The following is a 14,025-nucleotide window of genomic DNA, read 5'->3' on the forward strand; positions in this document are numbered from 1 at the left end:
TTCAAAACCTCTGAGTTTTTTTTTTCTGCTAAAGGGGAAAAACATCAAAGTTATTCTACAATATATGATATGTAAATGACATGGATCAGCTGTCAGAGGATTTATTAATGTGCCATAACTGAATACAAGATAATTGTGCTGACTGTGTTGGAATAACTAACAGCTGCATTTAATTGCACTTAAAGGCTTTCCTAGAATAAGCAGTTTGTGATGCTCAAACACGCTGTGGACGTGACTTGTTTATCCTACACAATGATGCTCTCCAGGCCTAACTTTTGATGTCTTCTCACTCTTTAAATGCTACTTTAGAAATTGAGCCTAAAAACATTCTCTGTGTAAATAGTTTTTTTTTCCCCCTAAATCTTTATATTTGTGGGTGCCTTTAGGGATGACTGGAAGCAAAGATTATTATCACAGTATGAGAATTTAAAAATTTCTATGAAGTTTCATGTTAGAAAGAATAAATCAATACACGTTTTCAGGTTTTCTAGGCTAGACACCAAGAGTGCAGGAAAAACAATAGTGGCATCAATTTCTACAAACTCAGGCTCATATTATTGCAGCTAAGTGTGCTCACACCAATATTAATGCTTGTCTCAATATGTCAGTAAGTTGTGAATATGACCTTTTCGGTAATTTCCTCCTGTGCTGTACCTATCCGTTTCCCACTAATTGCAGCTTTGTTCAGAATCAGGCTTAAAAAATATTCATCAGATCATTAAAAGTTACAGTTTTTACAAGTTACACATAGACCTTTAGAGGGAATAAAGGTAATGAGCAGAAAACTAACTAAACTATTTTTTTGACAAATTAGATTATTTGGACAAACACAAGCTGCTACAACTTTAGGTTTCCTTGTGAATTCTACTTGAATGCAATTATTCCCAAATGCATTCTCTTTTTTTGTGTGTCTAAAATTCATCATCAGAAACCATGAATAAAGATCTATACATGATTCCAATAATGTTTAACATTTAGTGAGCTTTTATACCCTATATGGGTTAATTTATTTATATATTTCCTTTATTTTTCTTAACTCCTTTATTCATGCATTTCCTTTGATTTGTCTTCATATTTATGCAAGCAAGAATTCCCAAGCGAGCCCCGCAGGCATCTTTCTTCCTTACTGAACTCGCCTTTTGTGAAAATGTTGCCATGTCTGCTCCCACACACACTAGTCAAGGGAAACATTGCAGTCTGTAAAGTTGATATAGTTCCCCTCTGAGATAGCAGTGCAGCCCAGCGAAGAGCAAGCAATGTCAACGTTTGGCACATGTGAAAGCCAGCATTTGGCAAGATAACAGGACTGAACACTGCACAGCTGCTATCTTTCCTTAATTTTGTAGCTGATGGAGATACAAGACAGACTTTAGTAAAGCGCAATTTTCTTACTAGAAGGTTATCCGTACACAGAAAGGAATGCCTAAATTTTTCCTTAGAGTTTAAGCATGTTTTATTGGTTACAACACTGAGTAAGATGCAATAAAGCTCTGCGTGATGTCACAATCAGAAAAGTGGGATAATGACAAACTAAATGCTTATTATGCAGCGTTTTAGACAAAAATACCATCTCTCTCTGAAAAATGATGTTACCAGAACACTGATAGTTTTACCTGATTTGACTTAAATGCTTAAACTGAACATGTACAGGTAAAAACTGAATAAACTCATAGAAGTTAGCCATAAAAATACCTACATAATCTAAATCATATCATGTCATATCTTGTATGGAATCCACAGTGGATAGATGATAGCTTAATAGTGTGGAGCCTTGGCAGGGCAACACATCACTTAGCCTGTTAACTTGTTCTTCTAATACAGATGGCTCTGAGGCACATCTATTATTTAAAAACCTAAGGCCTTAATATTATTGTACGACCAGTTAGTCTAGCATTTTATTGATTAGGATTTATCATTACTGGAAATCTCTCATAAGAATAATCACGTAAAACAGTATGAAATGTTACTTAGTGAGCTTGTGTTATCAAATGTTTGAGCAACAATGGACTTTAAATTGCTGCATTTTCTGCTTGCTGGAGAGAAAAATAAGCACAAGACAGCATTAATGTTTCATGAAAATCATCGCTCATCTCAAAATTGCCTAATTCGCTGCACCTTCAAGAATTGTTGTTCGCTTAATCACCAGAGCATAGGAGATGGGTAAATCCACATTTGCATCTGAGATACGTTTCCGCCTGTTTATTCAGTCTTTGAGGATTTCGATGCATGTTTTAAGACCACTTTGTTGCAGTGGCTTACACTCTAATGTCGAGCTGAGAGGGATAAGCTTAAACTATAAGCACGGAAAAGAGGAAGAGGAAAAAAATAGCATCAGAATGAGATTATCATGTGCATTCAGAAAAAAAGGCACTAAGAGCCATGGGAGAGCAGAGGAGGACCTCTGATCGCAGAGAGAGCAATTTAATACTGTGTGCATTGTTATGTTCACAGAGGGAAACTATGCTATTTCACCGGAAGTTAGAGTCACTTGAAGTAAGGCCAAGGGAGCAAATCTGTCTGTATGTTTTGTTGTTGCTCCCCAGGCTTCACTTCTTTTCAGCGGCTACAGATTAAAAAGTAAAAAACGGAAGAAATTAGATTCTTTAAAATCCTAACATTGAATGTTACATTTCTGAGGAATGCGAAGAGATATTGTGCCGTTGTTCATCCCACACCACTATCAGAGTCTGCCTCATTAACAGCATCGTGGATAGAAAAATAAATGCAGCCTGGTTGAATACGCAGGAAAAAGGCATTTATTTTCCTTTCTGAATAATGAACATACAAAAAAAGACGAGAAAGAAAATCTACCCGCGATGAATTATTCATCCAAAGTTAGAAAAACGGAGGACAGAGTGAGGTGTTATTTTAAGTTGTCTTGTTTATCCTGTCATTAAAACTGCAGCAAACTTTGGGAGCCATGTTTCCTGCAGCTACTGCTCCGCAGTTATCTAATTTTTGTGATGCCTTTGTTTTACTTTGACTTGGACAAATGAAGTGGGACACCGCATGACTGAACACTCAAGGCTGGCACAGCAAATTAGGTCAGACATTCCTTGTTTTATTCTCTATTTGTAATTTTCTCCACTAAACTTTAGTGCAATCCCTCTTTGCTTATTGTATATGTAAAGAACACTTCTGTGTTACAATGTTCCTGCATACCTTCTGCCGCCACAAACTAGCGATGAAAGGTCTTCTACGCGTACATACGGCCTTCTTCGGTCTTTATCTCATTTCTTTTGTTCAGTTGTATCGTACAACTTAACAATCGTACCTTAACTCATACCACGAATGTTTGCTAAATGACGGATGCTCTCAAAGGAAATTATTGGTATAGAAGGGCTAATTCATTGCACCATGTAACAGCAGAGCCATTTTTAGCACTCTTATCTCATTGTTCCCCATCTTTGATTATTTTCCATTGCTGCTGTGCTCATTCCTACAAGCCAGGCATCTTTTAGAATTTAAATGTGTTATCTCTTAAAACCAGCGGACCAACGCTCTCCTTAAAGGCAGCTTTACTTTGGCATCCGTCTTCATCGGGGTGCGGTAAAAACCCATGTTCAAAATTAGAGGCTGCTGATGGTGTGAATATTTTACATCAGTCAACTAAAAATGCCTCACAAACAAATGTACCACAGAGGGCTTTTTCTCAATTCATCTTAATCAGAGGGGTTTTTAGCTGCACTCTGGTTCAGTGGTGGCAGCCAAATCAGCTCACCATCCTCTTGCCAATTCACTTTAGAGAAAGTGCAGTTTATCTCTGATGGCCTGTATAGTAGGGCATCAATAAGGATAAGTTGATGAAAAATAGGCCGCATCTCAGAAAAAGGCAGGCAATTTAGTTTTTCAAGCCACTGCAACAAAGCCAAAACGAGAGCAACAGAGTCATATCTCTGTTTTTATAATAGGGACGCTTACAGCTCCGGGTGTGTGTTTACTGTATGAAATAATACCCCAATCAGAATATAACTGTGACAGATAGAAAATGCTGAATGAATGAATGAGAGAAAATGTAATAACAGTTCAGCGTCTTGCCCAAGAATACTTCGACAAGTGGCCTGCAGAAGCCTGGAGTCGAACGCGACTACTCTTCTTTCTGAGCTACAGACATTTCTTTAATGTGTAACAAAGTATAAAAGTAACAGCTTGAAGGAAGTCAACATTAAGACAGAAACAGGAAGTGAAAAATCTAAATCTAAATGTTGAGTCCCCACCCCTAAAGATGTTGTTATGCAGTCCTTCTTGCATGTTAATTAGCACTATAATTAGTGTCAATAGTACTATTGGTGTTGGCATTGCACCACATACAGCCACAGTAGAACAACTGACAATATACAGCTGTAAAACAGTTCCTTAAGCTTCATAAAGTGATGGTAAAGGGGTACCATGTGCTTTGAAAAATTATGCAAATGGACGTTGCATCATGTGATTATGTGACTGGTTGGGAATGGGAATGTGTTGCACATGTCTTGAAAATATGAGAGTTCTCAAACATAAAGTACCAATTTAACCCAGTGTGTCACTTCAAATCTATACAAAAAGTCAGGCAATAAATGTGGATCCATCAATCAGGTCACAGGGGTCCACCTGTGGGGCATCCAGCCTAAAAACTATCACTGAAGAGGCGGGTGCAGACACATAACAAACAGGCTGGAGATTGTTTACATTGTTTACATTTAGCAGACACTTTTATCCAAAGCGACTTACAGGTAGGCAGGTAGGGTAAGGGGGCCTAGCCTAAGGACCCCTACTGGAGGCAGTACCTTTCATGCAGGGGATTTGAACCCAGGTCTCCCACATGGAAGGTGGCAATCTTACCACTACACTATCCAGCCCCAGAAGCAGACAGCAGACAGTGTCACGGATTTTTGGAAGTTGTTGTTATTACTTTCATTTTGTTGTGCTAATCTGTTGTATACCACAAGCTATTGTAAGAACAATAAAGCCGCATGAGGAAACTATTTCCTTAGAAAACCGAGAAAACGTCAGTGTGAAGGACAAACTCAGCTTTTTCAAGTCATTTTCCCTGATAACAACTGACAGAGTGATGGATGAACACACCCTGAAGGTATTAAGCAGTAAAAGATGCACAGTGATATTCACATCATACACACATCTTGATATGCACAGCATGTTCTTCCATATATGAGCTTAAAAGAGGAGCAAGGGAAATAAACCAGAGTTCTTGCTTCATCTCTTCTCTTGGTTGGACTGTCTCATGCTCACTGAGTGTACATGCTTACTCAGATGCCACATCAGAGCACCATAAAATGCACGCAATGCTATGATAGCAAAGAGACATGCATGAGCTACTTTTAATCAACCAGATAAATAATATCAATTGGATCATTCGTTTTATCGGCAATATAACATGTTTTGTTTGTTTTTTTAACTTAGTTTAATCAATTTCAATTAATTGTGGGCCTTATTTAGTTTAACTGGAGTTAAATCAAAAGAAAATTATTCTATTTCTTAATTTATTCAGATTGAGAATACTGATAGGCACAACAATCTTTGCTACTGGGCCAAAATGAAGGAAAACGGCATGAGTAGGAACTGCTACACAGGTACGGCATGTACACAGCTGACAGGTTTGGATTGCTATTAGAAACATCTGTGTACATTATGGAGAGGACCTCTCCTGAAATTTGACGGAAAAAAAGTCTTGTGATAACGGAGTTGTTACAGATCGACAATAGGCTACTCTACATGTGAGTGAAAGCATTCGGCTGTCCTGGGAAACTTAGATGTTACATATTTTGGATTGTAAATGCGTAGCTTTCTAAAAAAACATGTCTGGATTGCACATTTCCAAATTGTGGCAACAAAGTGCCAGTACACACTTGACAAACCCATCAGAAACTACCTTTGAGGGAATGGAACACAATGAAGTTGTGAACACATGGATGTAAACGCACCTGTCAGTACATTGCAACAACAAATCACCTTCTGAAGAAAAATCATGTTCCAAGAAGGGCAAAAAGGGCTGTTGCTGAGCGAGTGGAGAGCCCGGAAAACATGTAATAGAAATGCATGTCCACATCTCCAAAACATTTCACAATCTATGCTTAGAAATTGATGATAGATAGATTGTTCAATGGTTAAATGGTATTCCCAGTTAGTTGTTTTGTGTAAGGCAGGGTCCACGTGCAACAAGCAGTCAATATGAAACAGCCACATAAGTTGTTTGTCATACACCTAATTCAGCTCATAACGGCTTTCTGTAATGTACTGCCCCTCCAAGCAGAAAAAGGAAAATACAACTCAATTGATGTCATTCTTATTACTCTGAATCGAAAGTCTGAATCGAAAGCATTCTTCGTACATCACAACATCATCATGAGCACCATTTTTTACCATTCACAAGCAGTTTCTCTTCCATGTACAAGAGGTCATATATTGTTTGAATTTTATTATTGGGCATGTTTTGGGGAAAAAAGGCACTCCCCATTTTCCTAATGGCCGTCACGTGTTTTTCAGATTTGTGAAAGTAAGAACGTCTAAGCCCTAACTTTTTATATTTTCCAGGCAAAAACATTCCATGTAAACCTAACCATGTAGCTTACTGTAATTCTACCCTGGACAATGATTTTTCAACTCCTAACTCTAATGATTTGAAAGCAAGCGATGAAGAAAAGCCAGGAAATTAGACTGGGAGGAAAGCAGTGTAAGGACCGAGGAAAACCCTGTGTGGAGTGGGCATCGAAAGTGTGGTTTCTCGAATGGAAGTTTGCAGACCAGTAGCTCCAACCATTCCTTCCTTCTACATTAAAAGTGTTTGTGGGGAACAGTTTACGTTGTCATGGTAACGAGACATTAAAAACCGACAGGAACATTTAGGGTTGAGCAGCGTCTCTGTGTGGAACTGAAAAAAGGATTACACAGTTATTGTACATTTTTTTAACCTTTTTGTGAAACATACTCTGTACTCTGGCCCAACATAGTCTTTTCACCTTTGTGGGATCACATTTATATGTATATGGAAGCATACATGTAAAAAAGTTATCTTCTTACTGCTTTTACTTCCTATCCTTCTCCTCATATTCTGTCTTTTGTAGTAATGACTTGGAAACAACTTTGGTATAATACTTGGGCTAATATTTATGTGAAAAAAAAAACGTTTTCCAGGTTAGCTTTTTGTAACAAAGTCACTCATGAGAGTGAACCTAACCGAGTCATATATACAGTATGTTATGAGCCATAACATACTGTATATATGATGGAAGTCACTGAGAAACAATGATGTTGTGCTGACATGGAGCAGAAAGACTACAAAAATGTCTCTCCTGAAGAAATAAGCAAGCAACATAGTTATGTTTCAATTTAAATTAATAATAATAAATTCATTTTTAGGCAAAGCTCTATCCAAAAAGAAATTATTCAATAATTTAAGCAACTTAGAGATAAATTGGTAAATGAAAATTCCAGTGGGACTAGAATATTTATAATACACCTATCCAATAAGAATATTTCCACTCTCATCTGTAAATATGAAACTTAATGACCATAATGAACTTATGAAACTTTTCTTGGCATAGAGTGGAAGCAGGTAAAATAAATCAGGTGATATTAACAAATTTGACAACCACTGCTGTAGGACACATTCAGCCCAACATTTGATACATCTGTAAAATAAATCTATTAGGTAATAAAGAAACTGCCTCATTAAGGTTGCATCTTATGATAATTTTGGCTAGAGCATTTGGTGAGGTCTTAAAGTGCATACATTCTTAATGGTTCATTGATTAAAAATTGTAAAAAAAAAAGTAGCTGACATTTATTAGTCCATGCAGAGGTTATAGTTTTAAAATATCTCCAATTCTCTCACCCAAGTATTTCAAAATATGTTTTAATGGTGATATTCAACTTTTAAAGCAGGCCAAAGTTGCCCATTGAGGGTTTTTTCACGGACTGGAAACTGCTGGCAGTAATTGATAGTAAGTGGATTGCGCTTGGCAAGTACTAACGATTGTAGAGTTTGGTTTTCTTAATTTGTTCCAATCCTTATCCCCAGGGGAGGAAGACCAATTGAAATTACCATCTCAAAAACATCAGCACAGAAACAGCTGTTAGTCAGAGTCAATGACTCATACTCTGTTAAATAGGAAGCAAAAAGTAAAAGAGGGAACATAGGGAATCTGTTTTGTGTTTTCTGCTATTAGCACAATAAATAAGCATTTAACAGGGCATCCGAACTCAATCAAACCATTAACACTAATGTCATCTCCTGCTCACATACGAATGTGTTTAATACACACAACTGTATTTTTCTTTTATTATCTGCATATCTAGTCTTGGCTCTAAATTCACAACAACATAGGAAATCATATTGTTCCTGACCATCTGGCAGAACAGTTCAACTTGTTAGAATTAACAAAATCTTTTGATAGTGAGTTCCTGTTTCTCCCCCAACCCCCCACGTAGACTAAGATTTATTTAGCTCCTTACTTAAGGAGCTATTCAAGAGCACTTGTTGTGTTTTGAAAAATACAATTGTAACACTGAAACTAAATCTACTTGTAACAGTAACTTCATTAAATGGCTGCAATCGTATGTGGAAAAATCCAACAACGAGTGCAATCTAAAGCCAAATAACCTTATTGTGTTGTCGTGTTTGACAGATGCCCAGTGAGAAGCTGGCTCTTACCTTTATGGCAGTGGAGGCAATCTGGATGTGATGCAGCTTGTGCAAGGTGCTCTCTCTGTCAATAAAGTAGGAGGCAGCCAGCTGGTGCAGAGCTTCCAGCGTCACAGCTGTGCCATTGGATTCACTCCCTTCAGATGTCCGACTCAACTTCCGCTTGTCCACAAAAATCATTAATGACTCTTCCCCTGTGAATACAAACACGGTGACACATGCACAAGCTTCATTATAAATGACTCATCGCCAGCGAATGTGCATATATCCCTCACTCTCACTGAGAAAGTGGAAAATGGTGACCTATAAGCATCTACCGTACCAGAGCTCATTTCATCATCACTTACAGTAATCAAAGAAACCATCTGAGAAGTCAAACAAATGCAAATCTTATACATTCAAGGTTTAGGATAAATTTTCAGCCATAGTGTACAGACTGAGAGGTTTCATATAACAAGTCAATCAATAAAAATGAGCTGAAGCTTTCATAGGATGATGTATTGACAGATGGTGGAAGGAGTGAAAAATCGATTGAAAAGTCCTTTCTAATGGGATTAGGTTCTATGAACAAAGTGGTTTTAATTAGGATAGACACTTGAAAACACAAGCACTACTTACTACTGTGGATAGATAAAGATTAATACCTCTCATTCAAAATTGTTCTTAATTCTAACATGTATAATGCTAAACTGAATTCTGGGAATTCTCTTAGGAAATGCTGATAAAATTACAACTTCAAGCAATGGTTGGCTTGAAATTACGTGTAGTCAAACTAAGGGTGTGATTCCACAATCCAGGAAATCTGTCTCCTTAGGGTTCTCTGCCCAGTCTTTGGCCATGCATTGTTTTTAAACTCTCATTCCACAAATCTGGTACAAAAGTGGTTCAAAAGTGGTTCAAAAGTGGTTCAAAAGGGAATATTTGAAAATGAAGAATGCTGGGGTCAAAGCCTTAGATTTGCTATGATTATCCATGCTTTAATTGAATCTGCTTTCAGTTACTGCAACACATTTTTTGTCATAACAAAAAAAGACCTTGATCATATTCAGACTGAACAAAACACGACAGCAAGGTTTTTATCTGGAACAAATGACTGCTGTTTCATCACCTCTTCATTGGTCAACAGTTAAGAATTCAAACTCTTGCATGGAGGAGCCCCTCTGTACATTTCAGACTTTTTATCACCCAATTCCTGGGATCATCCAGCCGGAGGTTTGCCAGCAGTTTCATACACCTGATTTAAAACTGGATGGGGTCACTCCTTTCAAGAAATCGCACCTCAGTTGTGGAATGTGCCTCTCTTGATTTTATATTTCATCGATTGTGTTGACTCCTGTAAAAAGCAGGTGAAGACTTTAATTCAGTTACTTTGGCCTTTGTGACTTTGGTCTTTTATGAGTTTTTGATTTTCTATTTTTTGTCTTTTCTATAAAATCTTTCATCTGTTCTCAGCATTTCAGTGATTTTTGATTATATTACACTGAGAATTACTTTGTGATCTTTATCTGAGAAAGGTGCTGAACACATTTATTTAAACATAAAGAAACACAAGGAAGTGGGTGGTCTTGTAAGTCACAACACCACCAACTTCGCTCTTTCTTATGACTTATATGGGTAACATAAAATACAACCTTTTGTTCCATCTTATACTCTGAGAATACCCTTAAGATTGCTTTTCAGAGTTAAAATGAGACACAAAGGGGCTCTGACCAAACATTTGCATGTTACTAATTGTGATTGAGACAGAACCCCAATATTCATTAAGTATTAGTTTTGCAAATATTTAAAGAGGAATGCATTCAACATCTTATCGGTTACAAGCATGCAGACATTGCTTTTTGGCAAGTGCCTCAGAAACTAAAACTCTACTGGGCACAAGTAAAGCTGGCTATAATACTGCTGGTTGTGTGGCATGCTGCAGAGGCTGTATTTTTGTCTCTTTGTTCACAGCAGATGATGCACAAGATTGTCATTCAAATCTTTTCAAACACTGTTGTTATTCATCATTTGAGAGTTTATGCACAAGAGACAGAAGATGAAAAGAGCTGGCAAAAGAGCAGAGGGGAGGAGATTGTGCCCCGGATAACCATAGGAGCTTTGGTGCACATACCAGTACTCTGGCTAACTTAGACCTATTGTTCTGGAAACAGAGGCTCCACTGACACTTTCGTCAAAAGGCTACAAAGATAGATTTTTGCATGTTGAGTCAGAGAATAAGTTTAAATAACCACAAAATGTTATTTTCACAGATGAGACGATATTACGTAAAATATTTAGCTGTGTGAGTGCAATGTAAGAAACAAAGCATCGAATACACTCTGTTTATCTGACAAAATTGATGCTCTAAAGCTACCAGGATGGGTTGCATACTGCACTGTAAGTAAATTGGTCTTTTAAAAAAAAAAAAGTATTGGAAGAGGATCCAAACAAAAATATGAAGCTATACATATAAAAATGTCCGGGATAAATGTCTGGGAATGCATTTCTGTTTTATAACTGTGGCATTTGGATTTACCTTGAACAGCAGATATTCAGAGGTGAAAAGGCTGCGACTGTTTGTTATTACTAAACTTATCATAAAAAAAAATAACTGGACTTCCCAAAAAGAGCATTAAACATCTGCAGCTCATCCATAACGCTGCTGCTCAAGTTTTAACCAGGACAAAGAGATCTGAACACATCACACCAGTTTTAAAATCTTTACACTGGCTTCCAGTCAGTCACAGAATAGATTTTAAAAGCCTACTGATGATTTACAAATCCCAGAACGATTTAGGCCCAAAATAGATCTGTGACATGTTCAGAGAATATAAACCCAGCAGAGCTCTTAGATCTAAGGACTCAGGTCAGCTGGTCCAGTCCAGAGTCCAGACTAAACACGGAGAAGCAGCATTTAGCTGTTATGCTGCAAACAAGTGGAACAAACTGCACCAAATGTAGACATTTTTAAATCCAGGTTAAAAACATTTCTTTTCTCATGTGTCTATGCATGAAATCTGCACGATATCTTTTGTCGAGACTGTTGCTTGTTTTTACTCATTTTAATTAATTTTAATTATTTTATTTCTTTCTCTTTATATTCTTTTACATATTTTTAATGCTTCTTCCACTACTCGCTGCAAAACTTTTATTTTATGTAAAGCACTTTGAATAGTTTTGTACATGAAATGTGCTATACAATTTGACTTGACTTATTATTATTCATTATCAACTTTTATTTTGGGAAAGTTTCTAAGGTCACAAAATGGTTTCTGGAATATTTCCAGTATGTTAAAGAGCTGCAGGTTCTTTCAGTCTCCAGACCACAAACAATCCCAAATCGCTGTCTTTTATCACTCTGTTTCGTCCAGGTGCTTGAGTGAGTCAATAAAATCAAAGTAAACCACAGCCAATCTACTTTATTTACCTCCCAGCGTAGCAGAGAGCAGGAAGTGGGTTCCGTATTTCCTGATGATGTTGTCAGTGATGGCACTAAGACTGGGCCTCCTGCCCAGCTGCCTAATGGTCTGAAGGAACTCAGGGTCCAGCGGTAAAGAAAAGCCATTGTTCTCTTGTCTCTCCAGGGCCAAGCTGTTCACCTTCCAACGGCCAAACTCTCTGCAATATCACACAAACACATGCTCTGTTTGAGCAAAAGATGTACAACACATAAATGACATGTATGCGAAATGCAGGCTCATTGGAGAGAGATCCAAATCAAGTAAAATGTTAAACAGACTCCTACACAATATGGTTTTCATTTAAAAAAAATCTTCCGGGATAGATGAGCTGTTTAAAACATTTCCATTAAAGTCACATTGCAGATGCTAATTATATTACATTGTTCTAAAGATTATTTTTGTTTCAGTGAAGAAGGAAAGTATGACTTTACTGTATGTTTAAAGTGGGTGGAAAATGTTTTACCCCTCAAATTAAGCTACGAGTCAGAACTGACGTGAAGACGTAGAACATGATGTATGCAAGACCTGTAGTGATTCCTGTGTGCCACCTCTTCAAAAGATTAATGTTTCCATGCCATTTCTACCTCCAGAAAGAAGACTGCATTTCACCATGGTGAAAAACCTTGTGCTCCTCCACTGATATTAAATAATAGCAGAAAAATCTTTTCTCATATCAGTCAGTTTTTGAGGCACTGTGGTCGGACGGGCTGCAATCATGGATGGCGTCTTGTTGCTTTCAGGGCCACTTTTGGATGGAATAGGCTTCATCTGGAGTCGTTTGATATTCAGGCTGGCCTTGGAGCATGCCAGCTGCCTTTATCTACCAAGTGCAGACTGAGTGCTGCTGCTTGATGCGTAGATTAGCGCCATACAAATACAGCTGGTAATATACACGGTTCTTTCCCAACCTTTCAGGAGGGGGTTGCCAGACATTTCATTTGCTTTTGAGTAGCCGACTTGTGTAAAAAGACATGTATTTGAAGGAGTTATTTCTTTTCAAGGCTACTTTAAATAATTTTTTGTAACAGAAACCCTGTTATCAGTGTCTGAGAATCTTCATCAACATACAACACAAAATATTCACACACACTCATACGAAATACAAAGTTACTGAATCAATATGGGATGAGTTATCTTTTTCCTCTCTATTGGTTATGTATGTATCTGATTGCAAATTGAACACCATGGAAAAGGTGATTAGAAAGGCTGTATGAACAGAGAGGGAAATGAGCAGTTCGGATATACATAATGTTTCCATTTCACACACAAACCCATAACACCTGAAACATCCTGATGATAAAACATTACTTAAGTTTAATTTGAACATAGCTACTATGGAGACAGTATCCAACAAATTAATCAATAGGGAATCTCAATTTAAGCTTTTTCTGTCACCCTTTGTTAATCATGAAACAATGCTCTCAGGAAGATGCTGAACCTTGCTCATATTGCTTTTTGTAATCAATAAATTATTCATCAACTAAAACAGACAATATTAGCCTCAACGTTTGCTTTTAAAGGTTTGTAGATGAAACAAGGCTGACAAGTAATGACCATAATCATCAGTGTGAGTGGTTTGGTGTGCCTTCAGCAGACCTTTGCCATATGGTATTTTTCATCTTTGACCTAATTTTCTGTCATCTGTGTACTTTTGTTTTTTAAATAATTAGACAAATAATCCAGCATGCATGTTAGAGTAAAAAAGAAAAACTAATAAATAGAATAATAGAATGAAAAAATATAATTAAATTCTCAAATACTATAAATAATAGTTGATGTCTTCAGGTTATGGTTTCATCATGATCTCTCAAAAGGTGTCACAGAATGAAAGATTAGGAGAGGTTAGGCAGTCACAAAAATGTCAACAAATGTCAATGATAATGTTAAATTATGAAAAATTTTGATATTATATCATCTCCAGTATAGAATACCTTCAAAACATTA

General features: G+C 37.1%; 1 protein-coding gene across 2 annotated transcripts in view; it reads right to left on the minus strand.

Moving 5' to 3' along the window:
* Positions 1-14,025, minus strand: part of brinp3a.1 (bone morphogenetic protein/retinoic acid inducible neural-specific 3a, tandem duplicate 1) — a 47,142-nt gene that overhangs the window by 17,619 nt on the left and 15,498 nt on the right. For both annotated transcript variants that reach the window (XM_072388965.1, XM_072388964.1), the window contains exons 3-4: positions 12,048-12,238; positions 8,651-8,835 (exon numbers count right to left, since the gene is read on the minus strand). In XM_072388965.1, the coding sequence (XP_072245066.1) occupies positions 8,651-8,835; positions 12,048-12,238 (376 nt within the window). The remainder of the gene's footprint in view (positions 1-8,650; positions 8,836-12,047; positions 12,239-14,025) is intronic.

Source organism: Leuresthes tenuis, unplaced genomic scaffold (assembly GCF_036924035.1).
Source record: "Leuresthes tenuis unplaced genomic scaffold, fLeuTen1.0.hap1 SCAF_7, whole genome shotgun sequence".
In the NCBI taxonomy this organism is placed as follows: domain Eukaryota; kingdom Metazoa; phylum Chordata; class Actinopteri; order Atheriniformes; family Atherinopsidae; genus Leuresthes; species Leuresthes tenuis.